General features: G+C 44.2%; 1 protein-coding gene across 2 annotated transcripts in view; it reads left to right on the top strand.

The window, feature by feature from the left end:
* Positions 1–19,160, top strand: part of magi3a (membrane associated guanylate kinase, WW and PDZ domain containing 3a) — a 148,410-nt gene that overhangs the window by 89,812 nt on the left and 39,438 nt on the right. For both annotated transcript variants that reach the window (XM_069659689.1, XM_069659688.1), the window contains exon 3: positions 6,447–6,566. In XM_069659689.1, coding sequence (XP_069515790.1) covers positions 6,447–6,566 — 120 coding nt within the window. The remainder of the gene's footprint in view (positions 1–6,446; positions 6,567–19,160) is intronic.

Here is a 19,160-nt window from a genome sequence, read left to right as displayed (position 1 = left end):
CTAGCTGGACACATGAGTTACCTTCCAGGAATAAGGCCGCTTTATGATGTTTCCCAGGCCTGTGTTTCGGCTTCAGCAACCTCATATCGTTTTATGATGTAACGGGTTTAAAAATGGTCCACACAGATAAACATGAGTTACACCACAACGTCGTCAATGAAGATGGGGAATGTTAACGGGCCGAGAAGGGATCCCTGAGGTTCTGTCAAAGGTTGACTAATAGACGATCTCTGACTTCTCAGCCGCGCTCAATTCCCTCCCAGCCTAAATGATCACCGCACTTGTTAAAGTCTGGACAGCACGCATCACCTTTTAGCTTCCCCCAATTCTGAACATTTGAGTCGCCGTCGAAAACATGAAAGCTTGTGCCATGCATATCCCATGCAAGTCGTCGCAGTCTGGCTTCAGTAGCTCAGCATATGTTCCTTGTCCACTCAGCTCATGCCAGCCTGTGCCAGTGGCTTATCAGAGTGCGCTGAGCTGCAGTGACCATGCGAGGAAGCCTAAAAAGCCACTACAGCATGACGTCTGTGCTCATTACAGCTGCTGAGTGGCATCTCGGAGTGAGAGAGGCATGACTTCCTTCTTCCATTTCACCCAGTGAGGCTTCATTAAGTGTCACGCTTGCCTCACAGAAAAGATGACAGGGGATCAAGTCGGTGCCAGGGGTCCAGGGCACTGAGAAATCTTCTGAAGCTTGGCTTAGTCCCGACCCCCAACTCTACCGCCAACCACCTCTTTTTTTTTTTAAATCCCTGGGCATTAATATCCGGCATGACAGCCTTATTGCCTGATTTAAAAAGAAACACAAGAAAGGATGGTGCATATGAGAAAAAAGTGCTCCAGGTTTTCAATCAGTGAATTTTTTTATCTTTTGAGGATATTAAAGGTTCCTTTTAAGTTTTTAAGCCGCAGAGACAAAAAAAAGGAATCCAGCTTTGCACTGATGAAGCTCATCATGGCATCTTTATCCTCCTATATCAATGTCAAAGGGAGTTTATAAGCGTATTTTATGTAAAGTTTACATTGATCCACAGTGGCCTTTAAATTATAAATGCAGGCCAGTAACCCACGGGAAATTAACAGAGAAGTTACAAGGTCAAAAGCAGCTCGTGCTAGATACACGCTCCATTGTGACATAACTGCTCTGTTATCTAGAGGAAATTCTTATTATTATTATTGGCAACATCCATCCATTATCTATACCGCTTATCCTGTCCAGGGTCGCGGAGGGCTGGAGCCAATCCCAGCTGTCATTGGGCGAGAGGCGGGGTTACACCCTGGACTGATCACCAGTCAATCACAGGGCCGACACAGTGAGACACACAACCTTTTACAGTCACATGTACGGGCAATTTTAGAGTCACCAGTGAACCTAACGAGAGGGTAGGGTGCGAAGGGAACACAAACTCCACACAGGAAGGCCCTCTTCGTCCGAACCGGGACTCATTCGAACTAGGAACCTTTTAGCTGTGAGGAAACATTCAACAAAACTCCCAAAAGTGCCATTAAATCATAATTTATGTGTTCTTTCTTAACAGAAGTTAAGTTAAAACCCTGAGTTGATACAAAACTTCTTCTAATTGAAAAAACAGAATGCATGCTGCAGATTTGTTTGGTTTTAGTTGCATTATTCGATTGTGAGAGAGTTTTGTGAAGAAGAAAACTTTTCCACACTCATTGTAGGTAGAGCATGTTTCCGTACAACCCATGACATCTGGTTCAGGATCAGTAAAACAGATGCAAACAACAGTTTTCCATTACAGGGCCTTATTATCGTCTAACAAACTTCAAAATGACACTATTGATAAGATTTCTATCGTTTTTGTTTAGAAATTAGCATTTAGACAAGTTGAGCATAAACCAGCACATTCAGTAAATGTTGTAGACGAATATAAATCAGATTTTCATGCTCTGATTTGTTGTGTTTTCCTCAGACAGCCATTATCCAACTCTTTCACACATTTACATTTGACAGCATGTGATCTGGAGTCGGTCAGTATTGTCATGGCCTGGCTTAAAGAGAGGAGAGGACCACACCACTTTTAAAGTCGAGCTGAAACGGCATTTCGAGAGTATCTAGCTTCCGTATCGTGACGTATTTCCGAGTGAAACAGGACGTGCAGGCGGGACATATCATTAGAGGGATTTGATTTGATCGTTGAGAAGTGGGCGTAGACGGACGTTCTCCACAGCGCAGTAGCTAGCTAACTGACCGAGCGTTCTTGGTGCTCTGCGGCTAAATGTTGCAGATTGATTGGTTGAAATTGTTTGGTGCTAACTTACGTAAGCACACGTGAAATTTAGTTTTACTGGAAGACAAAATGATCGAATTTTTATATAAGAATACGATGTTTTTTGGCCTATATTGTCAAATAGATGCACAATATTACCAGGGATGTGATCTAAAAGGATTAAATTAGAATTAGACATTTTTCATTTCACCTCGACTTTAACTACATATTTATTTAACCCTCCTGTCGAGTTCGTTCCTCCCTCCTTACTTTGCTGTTCCCGGTCCAATTTAACCGGTCTGTTCTAACTGCTCTTACATGAACACAAAAACCATTAATCATCACCAAATTTTATTTAATACCTTTTTTAAGCTGTAAACAGTGTCTCAGACTGGTGGTTAACATGAATAACTGCAGTGAAAATACAAAGAATACATACTCAAAATGTATTCCGAAGTCCATCAGTGTTGTCTTCCATTTCTGAGACATCCTCATCTTCATCTGAAATGTGTGGTTCATGTGGGGGGATCTGTGGGTGTGAATGGGGATGAACATAATCTAGTGTCACCCATTCATTCCCTATATGGCATCATTTTTGACCACAGGTGTTACAAAGTGGACTAAAGCACTGAAATATCAATGAAAATGGTGATCGGCAATTTTATACGTTCAAATGCCTCGTGTGGAGGATATCATGAGACCTTGACGTGATCATATATGAAACACAATATTTATGATTGATGATAGTTGTCAATCAGTCAGATTTGACCCGAACACGACAGGAGGGGTAACGTAGTATAAATCATATGAAGCCAATGTTTAATATGTAAACTTCAGTAACATGCTGCATGTTAAACGAGTGTAAAGTGAACAAAGAAAATGAACTGAAACGACACCCTAACCCAAACAAACCATACGCAGAGAGAGAGAGAGAGAGAGAGAGAGAGAGAGGCTGGCTGAATCCAGCAGCTCATAAGGAGCAGCAGACTCAGGTGATACTAATAGAGTAAGTGCACTTCCTGATTCTCTCCTGAAAAGGGAAAGACAGCCCACACAGGAAGTCAAGAGTGCTGTCACTTCACAGTATAATTTTACAAAAGTTTTTTACCCTTTTGTTTCTCTTCTATTGTCCGAATGCAATTAGCACCTGGGAGCCATGTTGGTAAACGCTCGTCACTCGGGTTCTAGTGGCTCGCCGAGTGGGTGTTCATCCTGAGAGAGCTACATTTAGTTTTAATCCACAATAACCTCTGTGGACCCAGAAACTGCGCGTACCTTTTTTTGTGCTTTGCTTTAGTGAAACACTTTTGTCCTGTGCTGTTTTCCCCGTGGCTGTGTCGTCTCTTCAATGACAGCCACACAGTTTAAACCGTGCGCTCTTTTCCCACTGAGAAATGGCAGCAAAATTTCCTCTTGTCTTCTCTTCAAAGCTTCTTATCCCACCGCTCCTTCAGAGATTATAGTTAGATTTGAAGTTTCAGCAGTCTTAGCGATCTCCTTTTACTGTCTATCCGTGGCTGCGGAGGCTTTAATCTTCCGTCACAGCTGTCCAGGTGTGGAGACGGAGGAGATTCGCTTTGTGAATTCACCCATCTAGAAGACGTCAGTGCGGATATCATCCACAGCCTTTTATTTTTCAGCTTTACTTGTCTCGACAAATCACACAGCCACAAGTGAGACATCAGACTGTTAGAGTGTAATTATAAAGATATATGATGGTGTTATGAGGATTGAAACTTTAAGGGGGGGGAAAGCGTCGTAACTTATTTGAGATTCCTCACATAAGGTAGCTCGACAAACAATAAAAAGCCACATAATAACATTCCCCACATCCGTCTTCCGAAAACAAGCTCATATTTCCTCCTTTTGTGGCCTCGCTTTTCTCCGCTGATTGCTCTGAGTTGACAAAATAAAAGATTGTCTGTGCAACAGTCTAAGCTGTTTCAGATGTGTTATGGCTCGCAGTGCAGTCGGGGTGGAAAGAGAATGAAGAATGGGGATTGGTTCCTGCGAAAGTGTGAGTTAAAAAAAAATCTCCTGCAGCTCAGCCACAGAGAAGTTCAGCCGAGGTGCTGAGGAGCCCTGATTACATCTGAGATGACGTTAAGCAGAGTCGACATGTTAGGGAGCGTGAAATCATTTTCATAACAATGTTTTCAGTGATGAGAGCGTCAACAAGGCCAAACATGACACTTTTCTTAAGCAGATGCAGCAGTTATGGTGAATTAGCATTTAATGGCGGGAACTTTGCAGGAACCGGAACGCAGCGTGGAGCTTCACTTTGTCGTGTGGAAGTTTATTTCAGGTGAGGAGGAATGCAAAAATGGTACTGCTGCTTTACGAGTGATTTCAGGTATGAACAACTGTTAGTCATCATCACGACAGGCATGAGGGAGAAGATAGAAGCATGTCACTCATTTTTACTCCCATCATCTTGGAGAGTTTAGCCTTAGGTTATGAACATGGACTTGTCCATGTTTAAACAGGTGGAGAGGCTGTGACAATATCAGTTTAAGCAGTGAGAAAAAAGAGTAACCTAAAAGCATAACCAAGGAAAGATGTAGTGAGTCCAAACGGTCTCCTTTTACCGTTCCCAAAGACCTTTCTTTGATTTTGCAGCTAGCTTTAGCTTATGTGAGACTCTACTTAGCTCAATTAGTGGAAGGGGAGAGTACCCAAAGGTAGGCTGGAAGTAAATTAAACATTGTTTGATGCGTCCTAAATCAAATCTGGCGTCATGTTTTCTTAAAGGAGCAGTCCGTCCCTGGAAAAAGCCGCTGTCAGTCCAAGCTGGTGTTCTCCGTAATCCATAGAAGCAATAGTATTTGAAATTGGCGCCATAGCTGTGGAGAGAGTTGTACAAACAGCTCGTGGTTTCGCTCATTCTACATTCCTACAACACCCAGAGTGCATTGCGCCCCTCCCTCGGAAAGGAACGGCCCAGCGAGAGACGCTGGAGTGAAATACTACCGTTTACGCTGCAGGCAACGGCTCAGAGCGGTACAGAATCTGAAATACGACGAGAATATACCGGTGGATCATCTAAAAAATCTTCATGTCTGCAGACTACATTTCAAACCTGATGATTTTGAACAGGCGGGCCGCAGCAGAACATCGCTTGTGTTTGGCGTCTCGGCTCCGACCTCATCACTCCACTCCAGATTTATTCTACATGCAGAAACTTGAGGAGTGACGAGACGACATCTTTAACCCCTCTGGCCCGAGCCTGCAGGTGGATGCTGGGGTGGTGGCCTGGCTGAAAATCTGAGCGCAGTACTGGTGCAGGGGCAGCGGTGGCAATGACAGAGCAGAGAGAGAGAGCGGAAACCTTGCCGCTTAAAAAGACGCCACATGGGAGGAAGTGTTTGTCAGGCGACTCGAGCCGCCTGCCTGAACTAGCTCGCAGGCGTCGCTCCATTAAATGATTGGAAATGCTAATTACATTCCTGCGACTGACAGACACCACACATTTTTCTTTCTTATTTAGTCATTAGTTATTTAGTTTATTTAGTTATACGTGTTCAAAAATTCACTCTTTGGTTTGTTGCAAATGGAGACGTCCTTGTAAAATGTTGAATTAATAAGATCCTTTGTACTTAAGTAGCATCATACTGACAGGTCGCATTCATGCATTTATGTGTCATGAAAATATTTCATTATACCGTGGAAGCCGCTCTGTGAGTGCGCGGCAGATATAAAAGTAGTCTAATTATTAAATAAACATGCAGATGTTCAACAGTTCACATACCTTCCATCATTCATGTACTTTCACGCCTTCCTGAAGCCCTCTGCTTTACTTATTTATTGCATTAATTTAGTTTGTAATGTCCTCCTTAAGGAATAAAGGTGCTGTTTTACACAGAAGTCAAAGTTAAAGTGTGCAATTAAAATTCTGCTCATTATCATTAGCATCAGTTTCACTTCCTCTGCGTTCTGACAGCTGCGCTGCCGTGCGGAGGATGTTTTTTTTTCTCCCCTGTTTCATATTTAAATAATGTATTCGTAGCTTTGTGGTCCCAGCTCTGCTGACTATTCATGATGTAGACACAGTCGCACCCCTGAGTGCTCTGTTTGGACTTGAATCACATCCCTGTGGGCATGCTAGTTACACTGTCACTTCCAGTCCCCTCTCTCCCACCCCTCTGTTAGTGAATGGCACATTCCTCTTGTTTTGATGTTCCCACTATTCTTACACTGCGTTTCTGTTGGCAGGCACCACTCGGCAGCCCAGAGAGGGAGAAGTTCCCGGAGTGGACTACAACTTCATCAGTGTGGGGGAGTTTCGAGACCTGGATGAGAGTGGACTGCTGCTGGAGAGCGGCACCTATGATGGTACGTCTCAACGCTTACAAATCTGCAGCACTACAGACGGTTACGTGTAGGCAGATCACTTTGAAGAAGGAAAAATAATGAGCACAAGTTGTTATGAGTTAGTTTTTCTTATATATTTTTGGGGGCTTTTGCCTGTATTCAAAAGGACAGCTGATTAGAGGTGATTGGGGGATGACATGCACCAAACGATCGGCAGACCAGGAGTCAAACCTGCGATCAGTGGACTGTCGCCTCTGTACATGAGGCGCCTGCTCTGCCAACTGAGCTAAACCAGTGTTTGTTTTGCTGAAAATCTCTTTATATACAGGTGGGAGAGAAATGTAAGTGAAACAAGTGTATTATAATAATGTTTTTAGGCCTCTGCAGGCTTCAGTGCGCCTTGGTATTGATTTTAAAAGTTAACTGATCCGGAGGGAAGGTCCCCATTCTTCAAAGAAAATCCCCAGTTGGTGTTTTGCTGATGGTGGTGGAGAGTGCTGTCTAACGCATCGTGTTAAAAGGTGTTCACCCGGGTTGAGACCTGTTGATTGTAAAGGCCTTAGCGTATCGTTTACATGATTTTAATAATCATTACATCGTTCAGTGCCCTCTCGTGCCCTATGGATTTGGGAATTATGATTATGCAAAGATGTCGCCTGTCAGGACAGATTTTGGTGCTCCCTTTGAAGAAGAAGAAGAAGTTATATTTATGAATTACATTCTTACTCTGTCACTACAAACATGCTACACACAAACAGTACTCTATGGACATGCATTGAAGGAAAGATGTCATAAGGGGGGCTGCACACGGACATGCAACCCAAGCGGTTGGGGGATTCGGTGCCTTGCTCAGATACAACTTGACCGTGCCCAGGAAAGGAAACTGGAAACTCCAGCTACCAGCCCCGATTCCATGCTTGGTTCGGGACCAGGACTTGAACCGGCCACCCTCCGGTTCCCAAGCGATGTCCCTACAGGCTGATTTCCAACTATGTGTAGCTTTTCAGTGTCCCTTCCCTCTAAGGGGACACGTTGATCCAAACCATGCCAGCAAAATGCCACTGACAGCATATCAGAGCCACCAAGCATTCAGGCATTTCTTTTATCTGTCGGCCGTCTGCACACATACCTGGATTAACCTTGCGCTTAGTGCTGGAGAGCTTTGAGTATTAAGTTGGCAGTTAGTGCTCATCTTTTTATGTATATCTAACTCATCTTGATACAAATATAATATTTTCTCTTGTATAAATCATGACCTTGCTCAGACAACGGCAGATTGAGCAGAGACATCATGAAGCACTCAGAAGTCCTTAAACATTTTGAGGGTTTAGAGAAACCAATCTCCAAAAATCACTGGTGTCTTAGTCAAAACTTTGGTAACTGATTTGGGAAATTTATCAAAACGCTAAACACGCATTTCCACAGCTTCTTATTTAATGACTCCCACTTGTTTTTGTTGTTCCTGTTGGTTTTAGTCGTTGGATTTCAGGTCTTTTTTTTCCCACCCATAGTTCGGTTCATGTGGTCGGGACCCCGGAGAACAATATAAACATGGCCGCCTTTCAGTTGTGGTCTGTTTCTTGTTCACATAACTTCTTAAAGGCAAAGCAGGAAGGATAAACATGAAGCCATGTGGGCCCACAAATCACTGATTTATTCCTGACAGTTTTAATGACTACCATCCTGCGTCATTACCACTACATGGACTGACATGGGGTAATCAGATTGTGATGACTGACTGCAGCTCGTGCAGCACTTTAAGGCTTTTTATGTGTAGATTTATGGTCTCACACAGCGCTCGCCGAGAAATAACTGATTATGAGTATTATTAGTCAAGACTGCGACCTGACCTCATGTTGTGAATAATGAGGAGCAAACGAAGAGTCTTACCCTCATATCGTGGGAGGAAAGTAACTTTATAATGAGGAGCTGCCAAAGTCGAGTCGAACACAAACACAACACCTGTTTTTTGTAACTCCTTTACAGTCTCTGATGCACCAGGAAAACCCCTGCAGGCATGTAATGTTGCGCATACATGTTACCACAGTTACAAAATAGTCTTACATAAATAAGCTTTACACACTGCTTATGATCGCTGATGGATTTAGCAGTAGTTAAGCCTTTGAAGCGATGCTAAAATCGCATTTATAAATCCTGTGGTCGGTCAGTTTCGTTGTCACACTTTAAACGGATTGAGTTAAATTTGAAAACCAGGCTTTCCAGGTGGTGTCAGGCGGCTTGTTGGATGGTGTTAGACAGCTTTTACACAAGCGACAAACTTCCCAAAAGATGGTGTTCAAAGGCATCATCACAGAGTAGATTAAAGAGATCTTAGGAAGACTGTAAAGCCACTTTTCACACATGCACTTCTGACAATTTCAAGAAAATTTTAAGACAGTCTGCCCCTGACATTTTCCAGAGTTGCCCTTTCACACATGAATATCCCTGTCAGACGGGAGGAGCGTTGGGTGTTTCATGAGGCAGGACATGGCATAAAAAGTTTGGCGTTGTCGTCTTGTAAATGTTTTGATTCATCCTGTTCTGTGTCGCTCTTCTGGTTTTGTACTGATTGCATGATATTCCTCATGTCATCACCCGGTTTATATCACCTTAGCTTGCTGTGAAGAAATAGAAAAGAAACAGAAAATCAGGGCCAATCAAAAGTCTGGGGAAAAAAAATTGCCGGAAGACTACCTGACGGGCTGCAATGGCGCATCGAGAAATGGGGACGATATATCAATATAGTGGACGAGTAACGCTACATTAATGTGTAAGTGTAAACATGTAAAAAGTCCTGTTGGCAGGTTAGAAGCATCACTGTTGTCATTTTGCAAGGAATGTCGCCTCATTTGTGACGCCTCACAAAGGAGATAACAGCGCACAGCCTGACGTCACGAGCCAAAAACACAGTTTACCTCGTCTACACGTCTCCGTGGAAACAGAGTCCACAGGGAGTGGAGTTTCTTCACCCTGGCCGAAGTAGAAGCAGGAAGAGGTCCGCATAAAGTTTGGGGGGGAGAAAAACTAATGAAGGACAGAAAAACATAATTATTAAAAGATGTTGGTGGCATAGAGAACGTTTGCTTGCATTCTCATCATTGATGCTGTTGGTCTGATTGCCCTGCACCTACTGGATGTGCGTTAAATGACCCTCCTTTAATAGAAAAACTGCCCGATAAATGAAGAGCGACCATAAAACTGTATCTTCAGTTATCAATGAACTTTGACCCAGTCCGCTGAGGGTGATTCCTGGTTATTAGCTCTCTTGTGAATTTGCTGGTCTGTGCATCTTTAGGGTCATCAGGTAAAGTCAACACATTGCTGATGTCATCAGCCTGACTCTGAGATAATATATCCCCAGGTGATTTATTACTTAGAATGTATCCTGGTTCTTTAAACACTGTCTCAGAAATATGTAAGCTACATTACAGCTCTGTTTAATCCGCTCTCCTCCCCGATGTCCACCCCTGGGAGACTGACTGTTCAACCCTGAACCCATGAACCCGTCAACAGGATGAATAATTGATCCGCCATGGCCTTCTTCTGTTAATGTAACACAACCGTATGTGTATTGAAAGCAAAGATTCAGATGCCCCCAGAAAGTTAATAATTGATGCCCAGACCTTTGACTGCTGACTGTTTGATAAACTTTTTACACACAAACACAGACAGACAGGCAGACAGACAGGCAGACAGACAGGCAGACAGACAGGCAGACAGACAGGCAGGCACACTCGAATGCAGAGTTATTTACCACATAATGAATGATTTCCCCACGGTGAGTTAGTCATTCACCGAGGATCAGTTACTAATTGCTACAGCCTGAGTACTGTAGATTGTAAAAGCTGCCTGCAGGGAAGCGCAGTTCTTTGGAGCAACATTTCAAACTTGCACTTGCTAACGTGTCTGTCTTAATGAAAACACGGAGAGTGCTAAAGCTGCAGGGCGGGGGGAATTTGCTGATAGTGCAAAAAATATGACGCTGAAGTTTGTGAAGCCCCCTGGATGAGTGAGTTCTACACCACCACCTTTGGTCAGAGATGCAGGTTTAGGTATTCAACATATCGACACAGCGGCCATTTTCCTCTGACGTCATGCTCGGGGTGGGAATGAAATGCTTTTATAATATACTGCTGTGCTGCAGGTTTGCAGTTCCTGTAAACCATAGGACAAATTATCCTTTCACTGCTTCCCAAATGATCAGCAACAAAGAAAGACAATGGATAAAGAAAATCCGGAGGCCATATTTCAACGTAAAACAACATATTCGATAAGTCATCAGCTTCATTAGTTACTTAATCCTCTTCGTTCGCTGTGGAACATAAGGCTGCGACTATCTGCTTCCATGTGCTGTTACCTTGCCATGGTGGGGAGGCTTGTGTGGTTCAACAATGCCGGGCAGCTTCAGGGTAGAGACCAGACGAAAAGCCGCACCTGGCCCTCCAAGTTGGGGTCGGGTGCAGAGTTATTACAGTTTTGAAATTTCCATTAGTTTTTATTTTTATTTATTTTTGTTTGTTTTTGATTTCAGGTTAGCTTTAGTTCATTTTACGGGTTCATTAGTATTTATAGTTTTATTTTGAGAAATTGACTAGTTTTAGTTGAGTTTTTATTTAGTTTTTGTTTTAGTTTTTGATTTGCACATGAAGTATCGTCTTCTTTGGAGTTTCAATGGGAGCCGACATCCGCTATGTTGGTTTGCTGCCACCTTCTGGAACTACTTTGTTACTGTGTCATCTTCATTCTGGGTTCTTCTTATTAGGCAAGTGTCTCTCGTCTAACAGAAAAGGACAAATATAAGAATAGGAAAAAGTGGTTTCGCAACAAAAACTGAGCTGATTTTAACGGCATTTTAGTTTTAGCTCGTGTTGCACTGTTCATTGTAGTTTTTATTTAGCTTTCGTTTTTATTTCAGTTAACAAAATTATTTTTTCACTGCTAGTTTTAGTCTTAGTCTTAGCTTTCGTTAACAATAATAACCCTGGTTGTGCGTGGGGCTAACAACTCCACCCCGTACAACACCATCTTGTTACAGAAACTACGACGAATGCTAAAACCACGGGCCCTAAAGTGGACTCGAGCCAGCTCACTGGCATTATGACCCCTCCGGATCAAAGCCTCCAACAGGAAGTCAGGAGTCAGTCAGTCTACTAGGGCCCAAAACGAAGATCCACACCTTGATTAGCTTCATTAGCCAACAGCTGATGCTAGCATTCAACCACTTCCTAGCTGACATTACCATCTGATAGTGTTACAAGTTGATAGATAGGTAAGAGCAATGTTAGCTAGCTAACAGTGATGCAAGCTAGGAAGTGGTTGAATGCTGTTGTGACGTGATGATGTAAGGTTCTCTGTCCCTCCAGATTTTCCCTAACTGTTTTTTGTTCCTGATCTGGAAACAATGATTTATACAGTTTTTTTTACATTCCCTTTGTTTATATGACTTGCTAACTATATAGCGGTATAACACTATTTACTGCCTCTTGGCTCAGCCCAGCAGTTTCCTTTTATTTTAATTTGTTGAGGGTTTTTTTTTCAATCTCAGCGTTTATCTTGTTGGTGCTGTTTTCACACTTTGTATGTCTTCTGTTTTGTTTTGTTTCCATGCAGCCGTGCAGAAAAACCTTTTTCCTCTTCTGGGAGAAAATGTGAGCTGAACTGAACTTTGAGTTTCAGTGGCTCGGGGAAAACCCCACTCCATTCCCACATACTCCATCATCGCAGGCAGTCATTATTCATCCCTCCGTCCAGCTCTTGTTCGGTGCCTGGCTTCCTCAATGCACATTAAGTCCCTCGGTCTGAGCGAGGCCTTACTGTATCGGCAGCTGTTTTAAAGGAAACATCGGCCTCAGTAGCCATGTTTTACAGCTGTGACTAATCCTCCAGACCTGAGCACAACCGTTTGTGATGTATCCATGGTTAATCTGTAACCAAGAGAGACACTCACTCCCACCGCTCTGCTGAAGCCAATATCTGAGACAATGAGCATTTCACAGATTGGTTGTCACACCGCTCACCAATAATAGGAAGTCATTTCAGAAGGCCAATATTATGAAAATACTTAACCAAGCATAAAACAGGAAAATAGTGTGTGTATATGAGATTGCTCCTCAGCATTAATCCATTACAGCTTCGACTCCTAACAGTCTGGCTCTGCATTACAAGCAGGTCTTAGCAGCAGAGTCGAGTCAGGCGCTGGAGAAGTGGGAAGTTTATATCGCACAAAAACAAAGAGATTAGTTTGCAGGGTTTTATCTTACAGAGTGACTGAGGTGTCAGGGTGAGAGAAATAGTTGTTACCTTGGCTGTGCCTGAAACTCCCAGGAATTAAATCTGAGTGTGTGCGAGAGTGAGTGCATGTATGTGAATTAGGGCGTATCCAATTTTCTACCCCTGCCTGTGGATGGAGCAGAAAAGCTGGCAGCATGAATCATTCATGTCTGAGACAGGGAGCTGAAATGGACAAGGAGAATTCAAGGGAAGCAGGTGTCTCTGGAAAAGTAGGTTTGGTAGAAAAGTTTACGCAATTTCCAGTTCCTTTTTCTGGTTGCAAGGTGGCTACATCACTCATGGTTCAGTAGGTTTGCACCCAGGGCAAAATCATCTTCAAAGGTCTTCCTTCCCGGGTGGCACGTGGGTGCAGTGCACCGCAAGAAGATTCCTGGTTCAAATCCCAACAGGGATTGTTCACCCCATGCATGCTTCGGTTCTCTCCGAGTACCCCGGCCTCCCCCCACAGTCCAAAGACATGCTCGCTAGGTTCATTAGTGACTCTAAATAGCCCGTAGGTGTGAGTATGAGTGTGATTGGTTGTCTGTCTCTATGTGTCAGCCCTGTGATTGACTGGCTACCTGTCCGGGATGTCTTGCCCAATGTCTGCTGGGATTAGCTCCTGGATTAGCTGGATCCCAAGTCTCTGCATCCATGCACCCCCCGCCCTCGTTTTAGTTCCTCCCACTTGGGATGCATGGAGACACAAGGAAACCAGGCGAGGAGACTGTTTCACATTTTAAGACATATAATGTTACAATGTTGGATGTCCAGACTAAACGTGTGAAGTTTCAAATCTGTAGGTTAAAGTATGTCGGAGTAATCCCTAGGCTTCTCAGCTCAGTGTGCAGGCTGCTGTGGACGCCAGGTTTCACACAGTTTTTTCTACAGCAGGCTTCGGAGAGCGGGCCAATCGGAAGAAAGCGGGCTTGTAGGGGGCGGGGTTTCTTAAAGAGACAGAGCTGGCTGAGGGCGTGCACGGAGCACCAGCGTGAGAAACTTGAGGAGTTTTCTTAACTGTAAATTATGCTAAGCTACTCCACAGGTATCACAGAGGGAAATATGATGCTTGAAAGGAGCATAATACCCCCCCTTTAATAACACCCTTTCTAGATTAGATGTTCACAAACCCTCCGTATATTCAAATGATGTCATTAAAAACGACGAGACATGACTTTTAGGTGATGTTAAAACATGAGACCCTTGTACTGTAGGCTGACGTAGGGTTTGGTTTGGCATTGAACTGAAACAACAGAGGAAATAGTGTAAGTTTTGCGAGTGAGTCAGATACAGTTGTAGAAGTTCAGAGCTGCAAACCGTGGATGAGGAATAAAAGGCCCGGACAAAGTAAAAGGACGGTTACAGCAAATAGCTGAAGCTCTGCAAGGGGCCAATTTTTTGTGCTCTATAAAATGTTCTCCCCTCGCCAATCATTGACTTCCCTGCAAAAGAAATGACCGTTTACTGTCCCCCTATTTTATCAGACTGCACTGCCTACATCCATTTTATAATAGGGTCTTTTTTGGTATTATAGGCTTTGTGAAATTGTGAGGCGAAGCCGCATAGCTGTGGATTAGATAGAAACAGGGCAGCGGGCCAGAAGTCACAGAGGAGGGAGGGCGCAAAAAGGTGCTGCACTGTAGCAACAGCTGCCCACTCCTATAGGAGCTGGAGTCAGAAAACAGAGGGTGGAAGGATTAAGAATCCGCTCTCAGGACTGCACTGCTCATCACAGAGGGGAGGGTTACAGCTGATATTTTGCACTCTGAATATAAGAAGACAAAATTAATGAAACTTCTCATGGATTGAGACTCAAGCACAGGGAGTGGAGGAATGCAAGCTCGACAAGGTTGGCTTGTAAAGTGCGAGCGTCCATGCCAAGCGGGGCCAGAGCCCCGTGCCAAGGCTGGAGCACAAGATGGGCTTCACCCGCCTGGGGCTCTGGCAGACTGAGCAGACTGGGCACTGCCCGAGAGAGTGGAAGCCCATTCTCAATGATTAATGAGGGCCTACGACTGTGGCTGGCAGGTTCAAAGAGGCACAGGGATAAACACACAGAGAGGAGGGTAAAAGGGAGGGGGTTTGGGAGGGAGATGGAGAATAAAACCCTTGAGAGGTTTTCCCGAAATTCCCCAACATAAGGGGGTGTCTCCGGTTTCTGTTTGTGTTTGAAAACATCGCCACAATCCATTTGCTCGCATTTCTTACAGCTAAACGAGCGTGACTGCATGGATCGCAGCTCTGCAGCGTTTCCATCAGAGCTTTTAATGAACATTTTTCTGGGGGATTTCGTGAGATTTGGGAGTTTGACTCGCATTTAATTCACATCCTCACAAGTTGGCGATGAGTTATGCTGGCAGCTGCTGACTAAAACAGATGACGTGACTTCGACATACACATTATTTCTCACCCGTAAAACACACACACACGGCCCGAGTGCATGTTTCAGCTCGGAGTCTCTGCCGGCACGAGACAAGTTAAAAAAAACGTCTTACTGGCAGCATAAACAAGCCTGCATGTGTGACATGAGTGAACGGCCGTGTAATTCAGTGACAGCGCCGAGCAAGCGTTGGCCTGGGCTGTTAGAATGAAAATGGCTTTGCTTTTACACCGTCCACCCACCACTCTAAAACAAGCTCTAATGTAATAACACTGTGCTGAATGCATCAGCCCTCTGCGTGCGCTGTTTGTGCTGGTGGTACTTGTCATTTTGCCACCGCAACACAAAAGAAAACTAAGACTGAAATTACATAAGCTGCTGATGACCAAAAAGGTCTCTCATATTTTTATCCGCTGCCTTTTTCTTCATTTAGGACAAACCTTAGAAAACAGCAGCATGTAAATGTGTTGTTTCAGTGCCTGCATCAACAGGTGTCCGACACACACACACACACACACACACACGGTCATGGGGAGCTGGTAGCATGGAGGCTCCCAGGCGCTTCTTCCTCCGAGCGAACAAGGACATGAACCTGAGGCAGATTTATCGTGTCACTCTGACATCATCCGGGTGACCAGACATCCATTTAATATCAAGGTACATTTTGGAGTTTGTCCTGATAATGAGACATGGGACATTTGCTAATAAGACAGAATATATATCAGGACCACGGACAGCTGAGAGCAGCGTGTTCTCTCTGTGTGTGTCTGGACCCCAATAAGAGAACACAGTCTCATTAGTGTTGGACAGCATCAACAGATGAGCTGTTACAGTTAAGCAGCAGTAACTGCAGTTTAGAGGATCAGTGCGGTAAACTGCCTCCCCTCTTCTGTCAGTGTGATGATGGTGGACAGAGAGACAGACAGAGAGACAGACAGAGAGATAGGGACAGACAGAGAGAGAGAGACAGAGACAGAGACAGACAGAGAGAGAGACGGAGAGACAGAGAGACAGACAGAGAGAAGGACAGAGAGACAGACAGAGAGACAGACAGAGATGGACAGACAGAGAGACAGAGAGAGAGACAGAGAGACAGAGAGACGGACAGAGACAGAGAGACAGAGAGAGAGACAGAGAGAGAGACGGAGAGACAGAGAGACAGACAGAGAGAGAGACGGAGAGACAGAGAGACAGACAGAGAGACGGACAGAGACAGACAGAGAGACGGACAGAGAGACAGACAGAGAGACGGACAGAGAGACGGACAGAGAGACAGACAGATGGACAGAGAGACAGACAGACAGACAGAGAGACAGACAGACAGAGAGACAGAGACAGAGAGACGGACAGAGGCAAAGAGACAGACAGAGAGACAGAGAGACGGACAGAGGCAGAGAGACGGACAGAGGCAGAGAGACAGACAGAGACGGACAGAGAGACGGACAGAGAGACAGATAGAGACAGAGAGACAGACCCAGAGAGACCCACAGAAAGACAGACAGAGAGACGGACAGAGAGAGACATACAGGCAGAAAGACAGAGAGACAGACAGACAGGAAAGAGACACAGTCAGACAAGATAGATACAGATAGGATAGAGACAGTAATAGACAGATACAGAAACAAAGACAGACAGACAGACAGATAGACAGACAGAGAGAGAAACAGTAATACTAATGGTAGTAATATTTATGATCTTAATGATGACATGATGATAATAAAAGTAATAATAAAAGCGAGAGCTGCAGAAATCTGCTGCAAGAGAAGAGAAAGAAGAGAAACCAGAGGAGAGAGACTACAGAGCCAAGTTGGACACAGACGGAGGGAGAGAGAGAGAGGACACGAGAGAGGAGCTCAGTGTATCATGAGGGACCTCTCCTCAGCTCAGGTCCTTTGCCGTTATGCAGGTTTCAGGCTTAAGTAAGACCCTATAGAATATTATCTCTGCCTCAGTCTGATAAAGGAGACTCAGTCACGTGACTTTTATCACCACCTCTTCTGCTACAATATTTGACAGGAGGTGCGGTGTCTGAGTGCTTTCTCTGTCCTATTTTCTGCTCATGTTAAGTAATGGTTATTCTTCACTTCAATCACTTGTTTATTTATAATAAGTTATCTATTAGAATCACAAAGATCCGACTGTTTGATCTGGATCGTCTATTCTCCATAATTGAATCTATTTGCAGGAGCAGGTCGGATTCTTTGATGTGATAAAACCGTGTTTACAGATGTGACATGAAAAGAAGACTGAAATGAGAATACGATCCAGCATTCAAACTCGGCAGCGAGCAAAGCGCCTCAGACGATATTAAAGTTACATTTTGTGCGAATAACTAAATGAGGATTCACACGAGGTTCAAGCTAACTTCTTCTTTAACAAACTCAGCCCAAAGACTCGCCTCCTCAGAGAGACAGCTCGCTGCATTCTGTAGGTGAAGTTAAGAAAACACGCAGCCTCCGCTCCTCCGAGCTCGTTTCAGGCTGTATAGTTTTACATCCGCGCTGAACGACGCCATAAATTCTCCTAAATGACTGCTTTTCATACCGTGGCTCATTAGCGCGGTATAATTACAGCACGATCCATCTCAGTGCGCTTCCTTATTGTGGCCGCTGTCTCCCAGCCACTCGCTAATAGGCACTTACAGAGGCTACGTGTACCTTTGTGTGAGCTTCAGGAACAAATTACCACTTCTAATACAACTCGCTCCATTTGAATTCAGCCGGCAAGCATCCCATTAATTACAAGCCTGGTAAAGGATTTAATGGTTTTCAATAAGGTGCTGATATTAATACTTAAGGAATTAAAACACAAATAATGTAATTACCTTAATCAATTATGATGTATGACTTTGTATGCACATGCAAATCAGTCTGTATCCGTCTCTGTTTGAAGGCTTTGCAAAACATTTATTTAATTCCTCCTCGTTTTGCTTTTTTAACTTAATTTCATCATCACAGATTTTGTCAGTAAAACACTCTTCTTCCTCTCTCTCCCGCCCCTCCTCCTCTGTTCCCATCCTCGTCTCCCTCCCCGTAGTCTCCTCCGTCACAGTGTCTGTCCGCTCCCTAATGTGCCGTTTAACTGTTACAGCACAGTGTTCGGCCCGCTCAGACACGGCTCTGCCTTAACTACTCCTGCAATCCCACACAAACACTGCAGCACTGTGTGGTTTCCCAGAGAGAGACAACAAACGCTGAATCAATAGATTTGTACCAAACCTTCCCCACTATTTTCTCACCTCTTGTTCTTTTAAGTTTTCATCCTTTCTGCTGTTCCTGTTCGCGCACAGAGAGAGAAGGTAGCAGTGGATAAAGTGGGTCAGCCCTCTCCTATAGTCTCGCTCTGTGGAGTCAGGCTGTTTGCTGCCTGGGGCGTCGACATGACGGTAAAGGCGAGCTGATGGACTCAAAGGGGCAATCGAGTGCTTGAGAAGCTACCTTGGCCTAAACGCTGCAGCCAGAGTCCCCAGAGGAATGAAGCAGTAAATATGACAACACGACAGTCCAGGCTTTTTGGCTTTGGTCTGAGGGCGAGGAGGGAAGAAACTCATGAATACCATTAATGATAGTATGATACATAAAAACACATTTGAGTTATAGGATTTTAAAGAGCAGCTCCAGTCATGTTTGAAGACATGAAAAATGCTCTGCTTGGAATAATAAAATGCGTCTGATATGTTTTTATCTCCTCCTTCTCCCTCATTAAAAATCTGCATCTGCATAGGCCCCGCCCACTATGCAAATTTCCAACCGCCCCCTCCGTCGTGAAAACAAAACACGTCTCTGCCATCATTTAGCGGCAACTTGTTGAAACTTAGCTAGCTTGAAATGTAGTAATTAGTAGTAGTAACGTTAACGTTAGTAGTCAGTAGTAAGTTTGCAACAATTACGATGACGGTTACAGCTGGCGCGCGCATCGCTGAATTGGTTGCCATAGGTTACACATAATGATATGCGTAGCGTCAG

This window comes from Semicossyphus pulcher, unplaced genomic scaffold (genome assembly GCF_022749685.1).
Source record: "Semicossyphus pulcher isolate SPU_LCO1_2020_fin unplaced genomic scaffold, fSemPul1.0.p SCAF_13, whole genome shotgun sequence".
Taxonomy (NCBI): domain Eukaryota; kingdom Metazoa; phylum Chordata; class Actinopteri; order Labriformes; family Labridae; genus Semicossyphus; species Semicossyphus pulcher.
Note: the sequence above shows the minus strand (reverse complement) of the source record. Positions and strands in the feature narration are given on the sequence as shown.